General features: G+C 36.9%; 1 protein-coding gene across 2 annotated transcripts in view; it reads left to right on the top strand.

The window, feature by feature from the left end:
- LOC136852521 (angiopoietin-2) overlaps positions 1 to 21097 on the top strand; it is a 272843-nt gene extending 251746 nt beyond the window's left edge. Inside the window, exons 12-13 of one of the 2 annotated variants that reach the window (XR_010857174.1) lie at positions 4047 to 4171; positions 18272 to 21097. Coding sequence is in view for 1 of the 2 variants with exons in the window: in XM_067127224.1 (XP_066983325.1) it covers positions 4047 to 4171; positions 18272 to 18372 (226 nt within the window). In the remaining variant the exon portion in view is untranslated. The remainder of the gene's footprint in view (positions 1 to 4046; positions 4172 to 18271) is intronic. The other variant, XM_067127224.1, reaches the window with a different exon arrangement.
- The last annotated feature ends 340 nt before the right edge of the window (positions 21098 to 21437 follow it).

Consider the following 21437-nt stretch of genomic DNA (forward strand, 5'->3'; position numbering starts at 1 on the left):
AATCAAACATGTTTGTGGGTTACTTTTACAAATGGTAACAGTATACAGTATAAAATATTTTCAGGTTTTGAAGATTAAAATGTTTTTTCTCATATGTAATTTTTGTATCTTGTTGATTTTAATCTTTAGTCTGTTTTTACTTAGTTCTATTTGGGATGCCATGTTCTTGTGGTGGTTTTACAGTGTGTAACTGTAATTATGTTATTCTATATTTCCAATTTCCCTGTTGCAGCATTTAGTTTTCCTTTAAGTTTAAAAATAATTATTGTATATATAGGCATACATCAAATACTATCCAAATCATGAATTACTACTCCAACTCTAGCCTTATCCATTTGCAAGCAGAAAGACACTCTTGGCAAGGAAAATTTCTTATGAAACACAGCTGGACAGTATGTATCATGTGTTACGGTAGAACCCTGGCCCATGACCATATCAGAATTTGACGTAATCGGATTTCAACATGAAATTTTAAGTAAATTTTGCATCGGAGCTCGAACAACAAACCAGAAGCTGACCCGATGAATCATAGAGCGTTTGTGAAAAAAAGTGTTTCGGTCAGCCACTGCTAGTTGGCATTCTTCCCATGGTCGTTTTAAGCCCACTCACTCTGCTGCTGTATTGAGCAAGTAGTGCACGCTTGTACAGGTATTTCCTCAGTTTTTGTGGCTTTCTGCATTGTATTTTTGATTCAGTCATTGGTCCCAAGACAGCCATTGCTGCCACAAGTTGCCAACATAACTTAGGCAATTTTTCTTAAGTTTGTGATAGTGATAACAGACATAATTTGGCTTATTTTCAATATTTTATTATTTACTGTAATAATCAGGCTTGTTTTAAAATTTTTTATTATTAGCAACGGTTTTTGTGCCTACCCATTACATTACATACTGTTACCTAGCCTAGCCTACGGCGCTCAGTCAGCCATTGGTAATACGGCAGCATTGGACGTAGGCCAGTTTTTTTATACAGTATACATTTAAAAATTAAAAAAGTGCAGCTAATACTGTAAGTTATTTGACTCTGAACATATTTAATTGTAATTTATGTGTAATGTTTTGTATAAAGTGGCAAGGTTAGGGTAATGACTGGTGGTCAAGAACGGATTAATCCATTTTCAGTTATTTCTTATGGGAAAAACTGATTCAGATCTTGACTGAATCGCATCTCAACGCTTCTTCTGGAATGGATTAGCGTTGAGGACCTGGGTTCTACTGTACAGTACTTAGTATTCTGTTCCAATCTGTCAGTTTGCTGGTATGACAACTTCAGGAAAGTTTATCACATAACTAAAATCAATGAACATGAAAAGCATAAAGCAAATCATTTTTAAAATAAATAAACTGATGAACTAAAATAATCAATATGCTGTAGGCACCAAAGCCAAGGTGCTTTGATGCATCACGGTAGCTGGCTGAATGCCTTGAGTGCACCAACCAAAACAAAACTATCAACTCATGTTGCACTGTTTTTGTATATTTATTTATTTATGTTTTTTTTTTTTTTTGCCAGACAAAACTGGGATCATCTTCGACACTGGGAAATGTGGTAGCTACGTATGAGAGAGAGAGAGAGAGAGGAAACTTTAAATCTATTTCAAAACTAATGAAGTGTATTATGGTAACCTCTACCAATTTAAAAGGCTAACTGGGTAGGCTTTAGTACAGAAATGACAGCACTATAAACTATAAACTAGAAGTAACTCACAGCAGCTTTTAAAGCATTGTGCCAGACTTATTACAAATTAAAACTTGAAATAATGCAGTACAGTATATTACGACATAAGCACTAAGTTTTTCAATAAAAAACCAGAAATACATGTGTGGTAAAGAAATAAACAATTGATTTCTTATGAAAGACATTAACCCTTGCAGGCCAGGCTAAAATATATAATATATATTAAGCACACCCTTGGACAGGGCAAACTTTAAGGTTGGCCAATTAAAAAAAAAAAAAAAATACATAAATGGAAATATGAAGATATGCAAATGCACATGGTATAAGAAAAAAAAACTAAAAAATTTTACTGTTTTCCATGGGAAGTTGAAAGTGAATATTTCTAGCCCTGTGTGGATCCTCTTTTCCAAGAAAGTCATAAAAATTTGTTAATAAGTTATACACATTTTTTCTAATAATTTTTGTTATTTTGTAAAACTATAATTACAGTTCTCACAATATCATAACAGATAAGAACTAAAATCAGTAGCAAATTCTGAATACAGTATATATTGATGGTAAAATATTTACCAGATGTACCGAGATGGGGAGAGGCAGTGCCTTTTAGCTAGCTATACATGTTTTTTCTAATATTTCTTTGCACTTTACTTTGCAAAAATGTAATTATAGCTGACACACTATCATAAAAGATAAGAACTAAAACCAACAGCAATCCCTGGGTATATTTATGCGCAAATACCCAGTATATAAAAAGATGTCCCGGGATGGGGAGGTGTGGTACATTTCCCTATGAAATCTCAAGAAACACTAAGCTTCCTCTAACCTGTACTGAGCTACCAGTGTTGCCGTAAGAGTTGCCATAAGTCATTTTATGGCTTATTGAAGTGATCTGAACATTTTCCCCATAGAATTTGTTCAAATTTGTATGGTGTGAAATCTTGATTCTCAGCAAAGGTGGTCCGCTCCCCACTGTAGAGCCATTATTTTGCCTCACATGATCATGCCCATCTGTGAGGGTCAAAATGCAAACTAATCAAAATATAGTTGCAGATCATTGTTGATTAATCAGATGTTTGTTAACAATGTACAGTAAATAGAATATGTTTACATGTGTCCCAAATTGATCACAGTATTTTAAGTTGTTTTCTACATATTTCTGGAATAGTGGCCATTTGTTTACTGTATATGAAAATATGCTCTCATATGATAATACTGTACATCTTTAGTTTTGAATAGATTCCATTCACTCTAAGTTACTTGCAGTACATGGTAAAGTGAATAGTCTGTAGGGAGCTTATGCCTCGCAGGACACAGGCTCCCCTCTCGAGTAGCCTATGTAATGCATACAGTACTGTTAATTAGTACAAGTACAATGTAACTGTGCAGGTAGTTCCCCTTACCATTTCTGCTATGCTGGCACTTGCTTACAATGCATCATTAACAACTAGAAGTTGTCATTACAAAAAAAAATAAAAACCTACAGAACAATGATGAGATATCCTAGGAATCCTTATTCCCACAACTACACTATAACTATTGTCATCTCTGTAATATAGGACTTGTACTCCAGAACAGAAATTTGGGTTTCTCAGTAGTATTACAAAACTAAATTCTTTTGTGGAAAGTGTATGTGTGGAAAATTTAGTCCAAAAGTGGAATTTGTTTTGAGATATGTATAATTATTATCCTTACTAAATACACATTCTACCAAGCTATTTATTGTGATGGTTGGACATGAAGAGCTTAAAATTACCAAGATTTCTTTTTAATGTATAGCTTAGAATTATCAAGAATTCTTTTTAGAGTAAACTAAATAACAACCTAAGTTATGAGACTCTTTCAGTGGTGTGAATAACTGGAGTTACAGTAGGGTATAATATAGAAAAAACTAGTCCAAAAAAATTTTAGATGTACCTAAGATCCAATAATTCAAAAAGATACTTGATAAAATTGTGTTGTTGGATAAAAACAAAGTTTTAGTAATTGTACCATTTTCCACAATGCTTATCAAAAATAAACAGATTTATATTGCATGTTAAATCTGTAAATGTTTGCTGTTTCAGGTCATGACTATCTGCAAACTGAGTTGACTCAAGTATATAATTAGTTATGTTCTCAGTTACTTTTCTCAGATTTGGTAAATAAGAATTAACTTATTTTTATTGTTGTAATGAAAGGATTTTTAAAAAGGTAAGTTGGTAAAAAAAAACTAAGGTATCAAGTAGATTTGTCACATTTTCTTCCTTAGTCACTTTCTACGTGAATTCTTTACCATATTTCTAAGGAAAGTTACTTGATTATCAGTCATTTTTATTCCTCATGTTGAATAAAATGTGAATAGGTTTTAACATTATTTTGGCCATTTACAGAGACAATGACCGCTCAAGTCTGAACTGTGCATCAATGTTGAAAGGTGGCTGGTGGTGGCGTTCATGCGGCCGAGGTCTTAATGGTCTTTATTTGACAGATCCCAATGACCTTACAGCTAGACAAGGTAATCTAAATGTTTAATTGTAGTTTTCTTCAGTTTTTCAATTATGCATCCATGTGTTGACACAAATTAGCATGCTATCAAATGACACATTATGAACATTCCCCTAGATTCTTTGAACTGATAGACCTTTGTTAAATGAGTCATGTGAATTGAGAATGAACAATTATGTTCTACAAGTATTGTTTTACCATTCTTTTGCTTTACCTCAAAATGCCTTGGACTTTCAGTGATAAATGTGTCCATTAAAGTGTACAGTATCATGTTTCAAAAGTTTCATGCTGTATTTTTATGCTTAGTCTGTTGTCTTTTTTCATAGTTCATTATTAATCAAACTTAAATTCTTAATTCATTACTGTATACTGTAATAAAAATGTAACTTTCAAGAATAGAATAAATTTTTTTAATAAACAAGTCCATTAATTATGATTGCCTGAATGTGCAGTAGCACAGTCTCCAGACACATCCCAAAGCAAAGGAAGAAAAGTTTGCATTGAAGTCGTTTCAAAATAAACCCATTAATGTACAGAACCATAGCCTGAATTGCTATGTAGGTTGGATGGTGTTAGTATCCAGAAGATTTTCCTTAGCTAGAAAGTATTTCATGAAGTACAGCTGAGGTAGTGAAAGTTGATACAGAAGTTCACCCAAAAAGGAGTTGGAAGTAACAAGGGGATCATGACTGATTAGAGGCTTAGTTTGTAAGTTTTGTACTTAACTTTCGGTTAACAAATTCAGAGAAAGATAAAAAAAAAAGTATGCTTATTATAACGGTAAGGTGCAGGAGCAGGTACCCCAGAAGATCTATGCCTATGGATCCAAAAGAGGATGATTCAAGAAAATTAGGATAAGGAGGATGATGAGTCTGCAGCCATCTTCCTCTTTTATTAGGCTGTGACACAACCTGGCTTTGTGTTAGATACCCTAAATAAAATTGGATGAAATTAGAAGGGTACCTCCACATAGCCTTATTCAACATTAATAATGTTCATATTTAACTTAAAACCCACAGAAGTTGAAATGGTCATGACCTCATGACCCTTGACCTTATGAAAGGATACCTCAGACTTGAATGAGGAATATGCACATAACCCTGTCTTAGCTGAGAGGATGATGTATTTTTGTAAACTTCACAAATAACTGCCCCACTCGATAAAAATACCTGCACATATGAACCCACCTTTTTTTAAGAGATATGATTCACGAGGACATAGTGTGTGAACCCACCTTTTTAAGAGATATGATTCTTGAGGACATAAGGCAAGGTCTTCTTGGTTACTGAGCTAAACAGGAAAAGCTTTTACAGTATAGCATTTTCAAGAGTTAGTTTAAGAAAGTTCAGTATTCCTAATCATGAAATCCTTCAAGGAGGAATGCTTGGTGAGCTGATAAATATCACTTGAAAGGCTCTTTAAGTGCTTAAAGCCATTCCTTGGTGCAGCAAATTGAAAGAATATGTGTTCACCCTATGGTTGGGTAAACATAATATTGAAGAATCTATTAAGAGGAGATACCCCTCTCTGCTAGGAGGATATCGGGAAAAAGTCTCACACTAGAGGAGTCAAACTTCTAGGCAAGCCTCTCTCTCATAAGAGGTGAGATCTATCCTTCTGCTTTCAAGTACCTGGGATAGCCCCAATCTATACCCATTTTATTCGGGACGTGGATGACTCTCAGGCTTTTCAAGCAGGTCAAAATTCAGCTTTGCAGGAATAGTGACCTAGAGACGATCAACTAGTAGTGGTACCAGCTACAGAATGTGTGCCACTTAGCTTGGGACAATCTGATTATTGACTCTCTCCAAGTATGACAACCTCTGCTGAAAATCCTTTTTTGAGATGTCAGTCGATAACCTCCAAGAGTGTAATTAGAGGAAGTGTAGATTCTTGTGGTCTTGACAGAGGGCTATGGTAAGGTCCAGCTGGACGTTCAGAAAATTGGGAGATGAGGTTTGTTGTAGGCAAAACTGACCTGAAGGAGGAGGAAAAGTGTAAACCTTCATGTTGTCCCAGGGAACCATAAGTCATCTGTTACCAGGCCCCCTGATGTAGAAGCATTGAACAGTTAGTTGGGAGCTGTTGAGGCTGGTGGCAAACAAATCAAAATGTGATGTGCTTTCCCTAATACCATACATCTCTTAAGTGACGAGATCATTCCACTGGGAGAACCTCATTTTTCAACTAGGGGAATCTGCTTGGGTATTGTGCTTCCCTGGGAATCTGCCAGGACATTGTGCTTTCCCAGGATAAACCTTGGAACAAGGGGTGACATCTTTCCTCTGCCCAAAGCAGTATCTCCACTGCTGGTTAACACAGAGGCAAAGATTTTGTGCAGTTTTATTGGATGAGTACACAACTGCAGTGAAGCTGCCAGACTTTATCCCTTTTCTGGATGATGATGAGCTAGTACTGGAGACCTGGAAGTATTATTTCAGTTCCAAGATATTGATCGGGTTCCCTGCTCATACTCAGACCATCATCCTGATGCAGCCAAATCTAACATATAAGCACTCACCCCATCTCTCATTTGAGGTATCTGAGAAGAATGAAGTTTTGAAGAAGGTGATATTAGTGGAACTCATTCTCAGTTTGCCTATGTCTCACCACTTCTCAAGGTCTAACAAGACTTCCTATGGCAGTGGTACCTGGTGGAACCAAATTGTAGTTGTGCCAACTTCAAGCATAAGGACTTGGAGGGACTAGCTTTTCAGGGATGTTATGTGCTCTATTAGTTTCAAACAAAGATGGGGTGATTGAATTTCACGCTGTATGAACTAGGGCATTCACTGTGTTTATTTTCACCCCTATGTAGATGACTGCCCTGGCAGGAGATATCTGACCTCTCATGTGATAACTAGGATCAGCAACTGGTACAGATTGGCAAGATGAAGCTCTGCTATTGAAGAGGTCACCATCATCCAGTTGTCTGGATTTGTGAGCTTAGAATGCAATAGGACTAGCAGCACCCTTATGAAAATCTGTGGGTCTGTTCCCTTGCCATGAGAACCAGAGGTATTTCTTTGAGGAATGGTGCACTGGAACCTAAAGCAAGCATCTTTGATGTCAACCCAAGGCAAGAAGTTTGAATGGAGCATCACACCAAACTTCCAGGCTATGGTTTTCATCCATAAGGTAGTGTAAGAGATTGAGGCTGATGACTTGATGGGTATCAAGCCCTTGAAGTACCTTGCAACTACCCAAAAAGGGAAAGAAAGAATGAAAGACGAGACTTTAGAAACCTCGTGGCTCTACTCTCACCTCAATAGATTTCTTCTCCATTGTTGACCTTAACTCAGCATCCACACCAAGGAATTTGTGTTCCCTTGCTGTCTGACTTGAAATCTACTGGCCAAGAAGTCTGTGGTAGCTTGTCTTCTGAAAAGTTGGTAAACCTTCCTGAAGGTCGTTATTACTCTTTGGTATGTTTGAATCTCCTATTAGAATTTCCAGAGACAAGGTCCCCACCGGAAAGGGTCAAATTCATGAACAGTCACTGCCATTAGCTAGATTTCTGGCCTGTGCCCTGGAAGGAGATCTTATACTGCAACTTCCGAGGCCTCCTTCCTGAAGTATAAGAGGAGTGTGTGCTATTTGGCCATTGTGGCGCTGCCAGAGGATCTCATAGCAATCCTTGTTGTAGTGGAGTCAAGCCTCTCAGATTTCTTGGACCAGATTGAATGTGAAGAGGTGTGGGCCATTATTCCTGCTGCTTGTAGGGCATCAGAGTCAAGAGGATGACAGCTTATTAGAAAGACTCCTATGAACAGTGTCCCTCTACTTAATTACAGAGTTCTCTAAAGAATAGATCAGCATCTTAATGTTGAAAATTGGCACTTGACCAAGAGCACTCATAAATCCTTGGCAAGTTCATCCAGATGATGGAAGGTCCCTCAAAGATCTGTATGGTTGTCCCAGAGACCCTGTCAAACAGCAAGAACTAAAAACTTTCATGAGGACTTTTCATCGGTGTCTACCACTGTGGGGAACGGAATAACATATTGTCCTGGAAAAAGGAGAGACATCTGTGGCTGTAGAAGGCAGCTTTTGTACAAGATGAGAGATTTTCAAGTTCATGGAGATAGGTTTAACTACAGTGAATTTGTTTAGTGTTGAACTGTATCTTTTCTTGTGTATACAATAGGTCTCTATCTTCTCCACTAGAAGAAGAATTATGCTAAGGAAAGAATTCATTAAAGAATGAAAACATTCTTTCCTTCACTCCATTTAGAATAGTAGCAGTTCCCATGTAGATGCAGCAATCTCCAAAATGTTGATTTTGTAGGGATCACTGTGTGCCCTCTGGACATGTAAGTGTATTGCTTGGAAATGACAGGGAGCGTTTGAGGGGAAGCTAACATATATTTGTCCCTCCCCCTCTTATCAAGTTGTCAGGTAATCAATCATTATCTTACCTGGGTCAGTTTCAGTCAAATACAAATATAAGCATGAGCCATGTTCAAAACAATACATTTCTTAAATGTTGCTAAAAGCAAGCTTGCAATCATGATCTAGGAGTGGTGTGCAGTATACTGTACTGGAAACTATTTAATTTTTTTTTTTTTTTACTATCATGCACTCCAACTTTTTTATATGAAGTCTCTTCTGTTTTAAATATATTTCTCTTTGACAACAAAGTGAATCTTTCAGTCTTCCAAGAACCTGGAGTCATTAATGTTCAAGTCCTGGATAGCCTTTAGTCCTTCCTCTTATGTAATGATTGAGATTATTTGCTTGGACAGGACTATTTTAGATCCCCTTGATTATGAAGATAGGAATTTGCAGCAGTGAACCAGCCATTGCAAGTCTCAAGTCAAATACTTTTGGGAGATGATATGATTTGCCCATTATCTGTACACTGTACCTGCACAAGTAAATTTCCCTTAATCTTAAGTAAATTTCCCTTAATAACATTATCTTCATCCGGTTGTAAAGTGATAGTCTGTGAGGTAGAAAAGGTTCGTCATCAATTACCATCCAGTAATTGCCTTAGGAACCAAGTGTACTAGAAAGACCTCCTCTCTCGACTCAATGTCGATGCTTGTTGCTGAAACTCTACTCCTCCCATATTAATTATCCTATGCCATTGGATCATGTTAGCCTTTCCTTTGATTAGGTTTCATTTTCCATAAATAGTAAATGGAAAAATTAACTTTCTCTCAAAGTATCCTCATACAGTTTCAAGGTACTTTGCCAAACTCTGATCAGTGACACCAAGATAGGCGAGCTTCATCAACTTCAGATGAAATAAAATCCTGACCTGTTATTACTCTCTGGTATATTCTTCCTGCTGCAGCCATATTTCTTGACCTATGATTAGGTCCTTGATATAGGCTGTATAGTTGTTTACTGCCTATCCTGGCTTCAATGTGCTCAACAGATCACAGGCTTACAACTTCCTATGTCCTACCTTCGGCCAGGAAGTGAGCCCAGGTGGGCCAAACCTCCTGTAGGTTCTAAGGCTTTCTTATCTTCCCTCCATGAGTAAGTCTTCCCCTACGTTAAGACCAGTGTTTGTTCCGTATATGAACAAATTACAAATTTTAAATCTATTTGTATTTTTGACAACTAACAAACCTTTGTTAGTTGTCTATACAACTATACAAACCAACTCAAGCCACCCCTCATTCTTTTCGTGGGCTGGAAAGAAACTGGTATGATGATGCATAGTAGGGGGTAAGGCAGGTCACACTGCTTCCTCCTACTCCCCTATTGGCTAACTCTCATTGCAACCAATTCCTTGTGTTATTTTTAACCGGACTCCAGCAGGCACTGGAGAATTTATCCCTTACATTAAGCCCGAAGGTTTGTTAGTTATGAAAGATACAAACTGACTTAGGATTTGTCATTTTTTAACACTGAAAGGAAAATCAAAACACCATGAACAGAAAAAGGCAAGATATATTTTGACATCATCTCTCTTCTTTGACAGATGTATTTGCACAAGATATTGTTGTTAGTACAAATGTTACACTTGGAGAATATACCACAGAAATGCAGATTCACAAATCCATTTGCAAAAAAGAATAAAAAGGCAAACAAACAAAAAACACATACAAAAACCAATAAAGTCAAAATCTGCATTCTAATTTCAAAAATTACCACTGCCACGATGTTCTGTTATCTTTTTGTGCTTACATTCAGATAACTGAAAAATCTGTGCTTGTTACAGCTTGACAGCATGTACACAGTGAAATTATATAAAAATAAGTCAACTGTACAGACAATAAAAAGATATAATGGACTGCTACAAGCATGGCCATGTGAAATATATGCTCTTTGTTTTTACAACATAATGTAACATTATCATCATAGGTCCTTGACTTCATGCCATTGCTGATAAAGAACAGTGGGAGACACTAGTCATGCCTTCTTTTCAGGGAAGATGTTTTTCTTCACTCCAACTCAAGTTCCAGTGAACTTGGGTTTCTGCAGTAGTCTTTGCACAAGCATGTTTTGGTGCATGCCAAAGACAGACGTGTGCATTTGCAACATTTATTTGCACTGCATGTTTCTCTTGACGAACATCCACACAAGCAGGCAGCAGTTGTAGGTTCTGTGGTGAGAAGTTTTGGCTTCAGATAAAGAGTGTCAGCATCTGTTCTTTTGAACTCCCAACCACTCTCCTGAACAGGTGGCAACTTCTGGAGGGCTTTGTTTGCTCTTTTCCAGATCAATGTTCGGAAATGTGTGCATCTTTTAAGCAGCTGGAGGGCGTCTTTGGTTGGGGATATGTTCTCCAGTGTCTTTTTGGCTCTGTTTGCTTGGGTCATACAGTTTACAAAGTGTTCAGCTGCATCTAATATGTGCTGGTCTGGTAAATCCTTGGCACAAAATCCCTTGAGGTTTTGGTCTTTTACAAAAACATTCCAGGCAGTCTGTTTTGCAATGCCAGCAAACTGGCTTGTTGAATCTGACCCTGTAAGTGCATGAAATCCCATAATCAAGGATCTCTCAGAGTTTGTGAGTCTGATTTGGTGAACAGCTTCTTTCTAGCAGGTCCAGCTTGCATCCACAGAAACTGGGTCAGTGATTCTTGGTGAGCCACTAACAGAACAACACCATTGTCCCGACTGTGGACATTGACCTGGACAAACCCCTGCTGTTTTGCATCCTGAGCGTGGAGAACAATTTGTGTACACATCAACTTCTTCATGGTCAGATCTCAAAGAAGTGATGTCTCTCTCAGAAGACCAGCTTTTGGTTCGTTCTGTGAATCCCCTAGCAAGGATAAGTTCCCTGCCTTCTTCAGCTTCGAAGGCCTCCATGAGTTGTGTGGACAAGAAGTTCGTAAGACTTGCCTTGTTTTCATTGAGGTTTACGAAACGATCCCAGTTTCCAATGTTTTGTTCTCTGCGCTCCACACATCGCTTGATGGCTTTGCTTTTCTTCTGTACCTTCTAACCTCATGTTCCTGCCTTGATCGAGTGTGCTTCATACCGATCAAACACAACATCAACTTGTTTAAATGCTTCAGAGAAACAGGAGGTGACATGCCTTTTGAAGCTCTCCATCCATTTGCCAAATGTTTTTGCTCTAGAGTGATTTGCAAGGGACTGAACCAGTGCCATCCCATCAAGGATAACACATGTTTGTGTGACATTTTGTGGTGGAACATCTGCAGCCAACCCTTTGGTCAAGATATGGGCCAGGTCTGCTTTGCTTCATGGAAACCAGAGTTTTGGTCCAATGTTGCCAACTACAGAGGAACTGGGCAAAGCTCCTTTTCCAGAAGTTTGCCGACATCAGTTTCTCACCTTGCTTCCATGCCTTTAACTTGGCATCAAAAAAGATCTCAGTCTCCCTTGAACAACACTGTCTTGTGCTTTGCAACTGTGATCTCAGCTCTGTACACAAAGTCATATGTTTTCAGCTTCTTTGCCGTAATGTTGTTGTAGAAACTAATGTTCCTTTCCACAAGTCTTTCTTGAACAGTCATGTACAACCATTTTTCCAAATTTTTTGCTGTCAGCAGATCGTTAGTTACATCCTCACCAGCAACATCCCGTTGTGAGCGAAATCAAGTGGGGGGATTCCTGACTGAAGGGACTGAACTTCAAAAACTGGCTTGTAATTTTTCTTCTGTCGTCTTGATTTCATTTCATTTTCACTGGTCTAAAATCCTTGTGCCTGAGTTCCTCTTCGTCACCTTCATCTTCAATCACCAACTTTAACATAGCTTTTGTGTCCTTTGACATCTGTGCTCTTTCATTGTACATCAAGGACCATCTGTCTCTAGCAGTGTCTGCTCTTGATATACCTATGAGCCCCCCAGCTGTTTTGCCAGTTTTGTTGATGTGCTCAAGGGCTTGATCATCAGGAATCTGATTGAACTTTTGAGCTGTCTCTTTTATCACAAAGTCTCCTTTCATGAATCCATTGGGTGTAGTTTACATGGTCAAATATTGCAAACCATGGGAGCATCTCGGCAAATGACGAGAGAAACAGAAGCCCCCCATTGGGTGTAGTTTACATAGTCAAATATTGCAAACCATGGAAGCATCTCGGCAAGTGATGAGAAAAAGAAGCCAGTCACCCTCCTGAAGTGCACATGTGAAGTGCAGCAGAATGGACACAAGTTTCATGTAAGTTCTCCGGAATTGGAATTTTGGGGAAAACTGGCTTCACTGCTCATTAGTCTTCAAGAACATCAGAGAGTTGCCAAACTTCTGAGTGCAGTGATACAAGGCACGTCTCCAAAAAGGCCGTTGTACTTGTTTTTTTAAAGCCTTGGCAACATTTGTTGCTGCTGTTGCGAGATCTTCCCTGATAGTCTTGCTATTTGACTCTGACCAGTTTGTGAAACACTTCCAAAGAGCAGCCCAGAGAGCTTCCAAAGTGAGAGTGTGGGTATGGATCATTCAGTTCCAAGGTTTTTTTCCAATTGTTGAGAGCATTAGTGTCTCCACATATGCCCCTTTCAGTCCAGATGTCAGCAAGTCCACAAGACTCCATGTACCGTCCAATTACCTTCGAAAAGTTTATCTGCAGTATTTGGCCTTGCAGTACAGCTGCTTGTCTAAAGTTATGACTGTGAACTTTCCCCCAAGATGCTTTGTCATTGCTTGACACTTTTTGATCACTGTCCAGATGGTGTCAAAGTCATGGGCTGGAGCATTTATGATTGGACATGGGCCTACTTCTGTCCTGGGTGGATCAGATCTTCATAATTTCTGATTGAATTCACTCCATCCTGGAACTTTTTTTTTATCTGGCTGCTGTTGTCGAGAAACTGTCCAAGCTAATCCAGCAACTTCAGACTCTGCTATCTTGCTGGCATCAGGCTTGTACCATTCTGTTTCAACATTTCCAGGAAAGTGTGGCTCTGGGTTTTTGTTTTTCATGTTTGAGTCTTCTAGATCAGTGAAACTAGTTGGTATGGTAACAACTTTTGAAGCTGCTGTTGTCGAAAAACTGTCCAAGCTAAGTCAGTAACTTCAGACTCTGCTATCTTGCTGACATCAGGCTTGTACCATTCTATGTCAACGTTTCTAGGAAAGTGTTGTTCTGGCTTTTTGTTTTTCATGTTTGAGTCTTCTAGATCAGTGAAACTAGTTGGCATGGTTACAACTTTTGAAGCTGCAGGGGCTATGTCCAAGTCCATCTGACATTCATTTGGAAGTTTTCGCCTTAGAGCAGCGTACTGACTTGCATGAAAAGTGCCCATTCCACTCAGAGTTTCTTCATTGATGTCAATGTTGTCATTGGAAAATCAGATGTATCCCTTTGTGTTCCCTGGGAGAAATTCCTTGGAATCAATACTTCCCCATGATCCTGATACCTGTGGAAAATGTCATTTGCAATGGCAGTATCTACCCACAGAAGAGACTCTTATGAGACTGAATGCCATGCAGCTTGAAGCAGTCACCAGGTCTTTTGGATGGGGAGCCTGATGCACAGCCACTCCCAGCCCAAGATGTTCTGGTGTCATTTTTTGACCTTTTGATGCAAGAAACACTATTTCCTGACACACTCAGAACCTTGTTCCAGATTTCACTTCCTTCTTGAGAATCACCCTCATTTTCTGTTGTTTCACTTGAACACAGCTGGTGGAGCTGGTGGACAAGCAGGTAAAGACTTTCTGGTACTACTTTAGTGGCATGGTCCGTGTCAGTCTTGCCAACTGTGTTGTGTCCAGGCCTGTGCTTGATATCATGGTGTATTTTCAGGGCTACTCAGAACATCCAGCTTGTAATTATGCATCAAGGTATGCTAATCTTTCAGCTGTCTCCTTTGGTAGAAATCCCACTTCTTCCTTGGAACTGTCATTGTCTGAATCCAGCATCTTTTTTAAGACCGAGTCCTTAAGAGCTGCTGGGACAATCATTAGTGGTTTTTGACATCGAGAGGTTGAACGAATGCTGCTTTATCTCCCAGAACTTTGGCAACTTTTTCCTTTCTATCACTTCTGTATGGATCTGTATTTGCACCATATTCACATGAAAAGGTCTCCTTGTAGTAATCCCAAACTGCTTTGAGTTAATAAACATGTCCCTCTGCTATTCCTTGCTCCATCTCTTCCATGATTGTTCTAAAGCAGTCTGCTTGTTCATCTCCCATCCCAGAAGAGTCCACTGACTTCTTTCTTTTGAAAGAACACAGCATTTCAAGTAATACTGTACTTCCCTTCTGCATCAGTAGTGTTGTTGTTGCCTGCCAGTGTACATGCCATGGTCTGACTACATTTGCAAATTCGAGCATTATATCGGAAGTGCACTTTGTCATCACTTGGCAAGGTTTTGAGTCTGTAACATCCAACTGGCAAAACATGCATTTTGCCCAATAGGACTTGTTTCTGATCACAGAGACTTTCTAACAGGTGCAGCCTCAAAGTCTGGCAAAACTTGCATTTCCTGGTCTGGTGATAATTTCTCAACTGGATTTTGCTGATGTTTACACAGTCTTGCAAGGTGTGTCTTACTTGTGAAGGATGAATAGCACAACTTGTACCATGTAAGCTTATCTTTTTAATCGAGAACATTGTGTTCTTTAAATGTCTCAGTCCATTTGAGATATGTTTGATCATGGTGCTTAAGTCTTACTATGATGGTGTCAGTAACATAGTGCAGTGAATCCTCACTTGCCGGTCTCAAGGGATTGCCTTTGCTTGTTCTTACATCCTGGCAGAATATACAGAGATCAAAATCAATTCCTGAGGCAGTATCACAGCTTGTAGACAGCTACATGATACATCATTTCACAGGAGTCTGAAAACAAACTGTGCAAGGCATTAGTATACACTCAAAATAAAAAAAATAGCTGACATTATGAGCAATATCACCCTTACATTTAGTTTCACCTAAATAAAACCTTTCAAAACGTGTTTAGCCCATCAAAGTGCATAGGAAAAGACAAAGTTTGTCTTTGAACTCCAACTAAGAGCAGAAATATGTGAAAACCTCTATTCAAAAGTCCGCCATTTTGTATTCAATATGGCTTCAAAAGTCTGCCATTTTGTATTCAATATGGCAGCCAAACTATTGGTTGAGCAAGGTGGCATCCCATCTGAATGTGTTTACTAACATCATAATAACAAATCCATGTGAGCTCTAACAAGCAAATGTGATCAAGTTCACTATTTCTGACTAAAGCCACCTGACTACAAGTAAACACTCTCAATCTTATTTTACAATAGTTTTCCTGCAAATTTGCTACAGATTCTTATTTACATACAATAAACCCCCTGTATTTGCAGGGGATGAGTACCAACCCACCCCCCTGCGAATAGCTAAAACCAGTGAATACTTAGAACTGCCTATTTTGATAGTTCAAACACACAAAACAAACTATAAATGCTTGTACAGGTATTATCCTACAAGATGGGGTTAGGTTCCAAAAAAAAACCATAGTTTGTTGGAAAAAAGTAAGAAATACCAAAACGTATCTCGAACGTAGCCTAGCCTACTCTAGGGTATTCAGTACTATGTACTGTATACATATATGGTAGCCTAGCCTACACTATAAAATATACTCTTATATACACGGTATAGTAATTATTAATATCAGCTAATTCTGGAGGTCCATGCAAAGTGATTTATGATAATTCAATACAAAGAGAAATTGAATAACAAACAAGAATTAGCTTAGCCTACACTATGGTTAAGTATACCTTAGTTTAACCAGACCACTGAGCTGATTAACAGCTCTCCTAGGGCTGGCCCGAAGGATTAGACTTATTTAACGTGGGTAAGAACCAATTGGTTACTTAGCAATGGGACCTACAGCTTATTGTGGAATCCGAACCATATTATAGTGAGAAATTAATTTCTATCACCAGAAATAAATTCCTCTAACTCTTCATTAGCCGGCCGGAGAGTCACACTCGGACCTATATTCGCATATCGTATTATACAAACGTCAACATAACGAATATGCATCTTTTCCATGGATCTTTTAAAAATGTTATGCCTTAATTCACTGTATCCAATAATATTGTATATATTCTTATATTGTTTTTGTATTAAAAATTGCGTTCATAGCAATCACTGTTTTGGTTTGGAAATGTTTACGCAGTGTTTATTTCGCCACATTTAACACGGTTCAAAGCGCTTTTCTTGCTTCTAGTTAGCGTAAATGAATCTCGAGTCTAGATACTTTATTTATAAGGGGCAAGGTTATTTTTCGTTATACAAAGTGTTTTTAAGTCGAAATATAACTAAAATATGTCTCGTTGTGACATTAATTTAGCTATTATTTTCGTTAATAGATGACGATTGACGATGGCCGTTTTGGGGGGGGTTTGTTTTGTGTAAAAAAAATTGAAGATTCCGTTCGCCATTTTCACTTGATTTCATCATAATACAAACTTTACGTATTTATCGTTTATCAGCATAAAAATAACAGTAATGTGTTCTTTCCTGCCCAGTAGTTTTGATTAAAATATTTCCTCTCCCAATTTAGTTACGATCGAGTTTCATCCATGTTGCTGGTGCACGATAATTTACAGTATAGTCATAAGCAGCTCGAACATTGTTTTCTCAGCTTCAGCTACAACTTGCAGCTTAAATTTAGCAGTATATTTCCTTGACGATCTTTTATCCATACGGAATAAGGGTATAATGTAAAAATATATCAGTCCTATTCTACGTAACGTCATTTGTGCCATAACCTACGGTAATTGTTTATTACCATATGATGGTTGAAATACAGGTAAACGGACATTGTTATCCAATTCGGTTATAAGCAAAACAAGTTTCTTGGTCGGTTGTTTATGGTTGTACGCATTTACACAAGAGTATAACGTTACTAACAATACTTTTATCATTCTCTTTTACTTTTTTAACTAGACGATGGGATAAAGAGATGGAAGAAAAGTTGTCTATTGTAATTTGGTCTCTCTCACTGCCTGATTACGCTGCTGCCTGCGCCTGTGCGAAATTTAAAAATATTTTATAAATAATATTGTTGTATCTGTATTAATTGCTTATCCCATTGCAAAAACGAATTATCGTAAGGTGAATTATCGTAACTCGAGCATTACCCGAGTATTTTAATAGTTTTATCACAAAAAGTGCATTTAATCATGAAAATGAGATGAAAATACAGTATTTAGTGAATATTTCTCAGTGAAAAATACCGCGAATGGGCGAATTTTCCGCAAATAATGGGTAGATACATTCCAAAGAGAAATCCTTGAATATGCGAGTCCACAAATCGTGAGAACGTGAGTACGGGGGTTTACTGTTTAAACAAAAATGAATTACAGTATACCAGTATAGTTTGTAAATGCCATTCATTACCAATTATATACTATACCTCGTAAAGTAAGGGTCACAGTGGTTAACATATTTGAGTGTACTTATTAACCCTCCCCCCATTTCTATAAAAAAAATATATAAATTACAGTTAAATATAATTAAGCAAATAATTATACAAATTGGAAATTTTAAAAAATTATGAAAATCACATACAGTATTTAAAAATTGTGTTTTTTAATAAAAATAAAATTTACATTGATTCAAGATCAGGAAATTCCTCTTGACTTGCCAGAAGGAAATAGTCAAATTTATCTGACATGTTTTGGTGGTAATAGATAATGCTACACTAATCACACACCTTTCCCTTGTCTTTCTTTTGCATACAAAGAAACATTATTTTTTCTTTGCAGGTATTGTGTGGTTCAGATGGAGAGGCTGGGATTACACCCTCAAGAAATCGGTTCTCATGATCAGACCCAAAAAACACACAAAAGAAAGGAAGAGCACCTAAATCCAGTGGCCAATACATTCAAGATTTATTCTCTACAAATGAAGGAGAGGGTTAAACTTTGATAAAAATTAAAATTATTCTTCAAAATATAAAATTATATGTATGCTTTTATAGTACTTGTGACTGAATGCTACAAATCAGTTTTAATAAAAAATGTGATATTAGTTAAGATTTTGCTTCATGCTTTATTTACATATTGCATACACTATAGTTTGGTTGTCATTTATAAAACTGATTTGTCGTACAATTCTATGTAATTAATCTGCTGATTTGACAGTCACACATGGCTTTATTGAAAAAATTATTGAATATATCAAACAATACTTTTGAATATAAACATGTCAATTCTTTAGCTCTCTCCACGTCACCAGGCATGCAGAAATTACGTGTATTTTAAGAAGAAAGCCATGTATATATTTCGACTTAAGTGCAATAAAGAGAATTTATCTTCTGAAAATACAGTAATATGAACTGGAACTTAATAAGCATAGTTTTATCTTTCATTGAGATAAATACTGGTTTTGGATTAAGTGCTTTAAATTACACTTCTATAGTTAACTTACTTTAACTAGCAAAAACTGTACTTGTATACATATAACACATCACACTGCATGAATGCATTCAGCATGAGCCTAAGTAATTTTAAAATCCTGTTATTTTTTGCATAGCAGGTTCCTCTTTGCTATAAAGCATTTTTTGCTCTCTCCAAAACTGCTTTATACAAATATGTAATGTATCTTTTAGGCTCTTATCTTCTTGCTGATTGTGCCTTAGTTGAAGTGATTTGACTATAGTTTATTGTGACAATTATGGGACCTGCTCTTTTATGTTTCTATGTGTATTTTTTATGCATATCTCTTTACTAGATTTAGATAGCATAGATTATTTATTTTTTTTGGTTATCTTTTTGTTTTTTCTTTTTAAAATCGTTTATTTTGAGCGTGAGCTCATGTTCCTCCATATAACAAAGAATCCATTAAAGGTGTTGACTTCCCCAAGCAGAAGCATTACTGTTGATGCAAGACTGATTGAGATCATCCGCTATGCCAATGTTATCAGTACAGTACTGCATTTCAGCTTCTCATTCTGATGCATACTGCCAAACAAAAACCAAACTGTCGTCATGCTAGAGAGACAGTTCCACTTTACTTATTCTTTGTATATTTCTTCATCTTTTTTTCACAATCTTACTCTGATTGTTTGTTACAGTTCATGCTAGTGTGGTTTTGACTTTGACAATTTAAAATAATTCTGTACATATATAATGCTGTAAATAGTTAGCCTGATTTCTTGTTACTGTCATACAAGTCAGTTTCATTACAAAGCACAATGGCTGACCAACTGATTTAAATCAGTAAGCAGTTTAGGAATTAACTACAGAATTCAATACACATAATACTTTCAGGAATAAGAAGTAAAATTCATTTTAAGTGAATTATGAAAATATTTTTTACATTTTTGTTTGTTCAGTTCTGAATAACAAAAATGTACAGTACAGGTACGTATTTAATTGAGTAACCATAATGAACCAATCCTTTTTCACACTTTTCTTATCAAAACTATCATACTAATAATCTCTTACTCAAAAAAAGTTTAAAATATACTTAAGATATAGTTACAGCTCATACGCTGGATGACTGACATTATCAGTCAGCTTTAAATAAGGATGATCAACTTGAAAAGTGCACATACTTGCTGAGAAATGAGAGATGTGCATACTAGTGCTCGAAGTGACGCAAGGGAGAAACTGCATGTACTTCACTCTAAATGATATCTTTTGACTGTGTCCTCAAACTCTTTTTCAAATCCAAAATATCTTTTGTCATACTATCAAGTGAAAACTTTTGAAATCAGATAGCTGTGAAATGTGTAGGTAATCCCTGCTTTAAATATAGAGGCTAACCACAATGTCTTCAGTGACTGCCAGAAGGACAAAGTGGAAATCACCCCAATTATCTCAAGGAGGAACACCTAGAAAGACCAGCATTGTACATCTTTCAGGCTTAATTCTCAATTTCAAAGAATTTCCTTTTACCACTTTGGTTTCTTTTATTTCCTATAACTTGTCATAATAATTAAATTTAATCAGACTGTACATGGCTGCCAATTTGCAAAATATGCTTGGCATGCCTTTTGATTCTACATTGTACAATGCTTTAGAGTGAACTCAGATGTTCATACAATAACTTCAAGTACTGAATTTTTCCATGATACAGTAATCTAATTAGATGTTATCATTTTCTCTTCTTAGGTTCTATACTAGGCATTTGACTGGGGACTTAGATGAAATAGTTCTTAAAACATTACATCATACACAATTTGAGCATGAAAATCTGTATGTTAAGGTAGTTTCATAAAATTTGTAAGATAAACTTTTTTACTATTGTTATTAACAGTGTACTTGGGAGTTTTTTCTTATTGTTTTTTGGTAATTTATGGGATATGCAATGAAAATATTCTAAAAGTTATGAAAAAATATGAAAAATCCCCTAAGGCATTGTATTTTTGAAGAATTTATTTTCTGTTAGTAAACTTAAATGTTACACATTCCACATACCGTATGTGCAATATTGACAATCTATACCACTTTCTGATATTTCACACTTCCAGCGGGAATCACTGTATTATTTGTATAAATGACAATGATATTGCAATGAACTCTGTAAACCCATGCACAATACTGATGACTGTCTATACCATGTATCAATAAAAAGTTGGAAAATAATGTTTGTCATTTCCCAGTGGTACAGTAACCTACTGCAGTATATAGTATATATAATAAACAATTTGTATCCATACCTTTTTTGTTTAACAGATACAAATCTTTGCCTTTTAAGTGCAGCATATCTTTCATGTGTAGATGAACTGCTGAATGATTGTAGTTACAAAGATACTCATATGGTGGCACACTAGTGGATGAGTTGGGAACCCAACTCCCTGCCACATCTGATTGATTATGAAATTTAGGTCTTGAAGACCAAGCACCGGAACCCATCAGGATTATTTAGCACCACAATGAAGGTGAAATATATAAATTAATGATATGACTGATGATGAATAGGTGA

This window comes from Macrobrachium rosenbergii, chromosome 25 (assembly GCF_040412425.1).
Source record: "Macrobrachium rosenbergii isolate ZJJX-2024 chromosome 25, ASM4041242v1, whole genome shotgun sequence".
NCBI classification, from domain to species: domain Eukaryota; kingdom Metazoa; phylum Arthropoda; class Malacostraca; order Decapoda; family Palaemonidae; genus Macrobrachium; species Macrobrachium rosenbergii.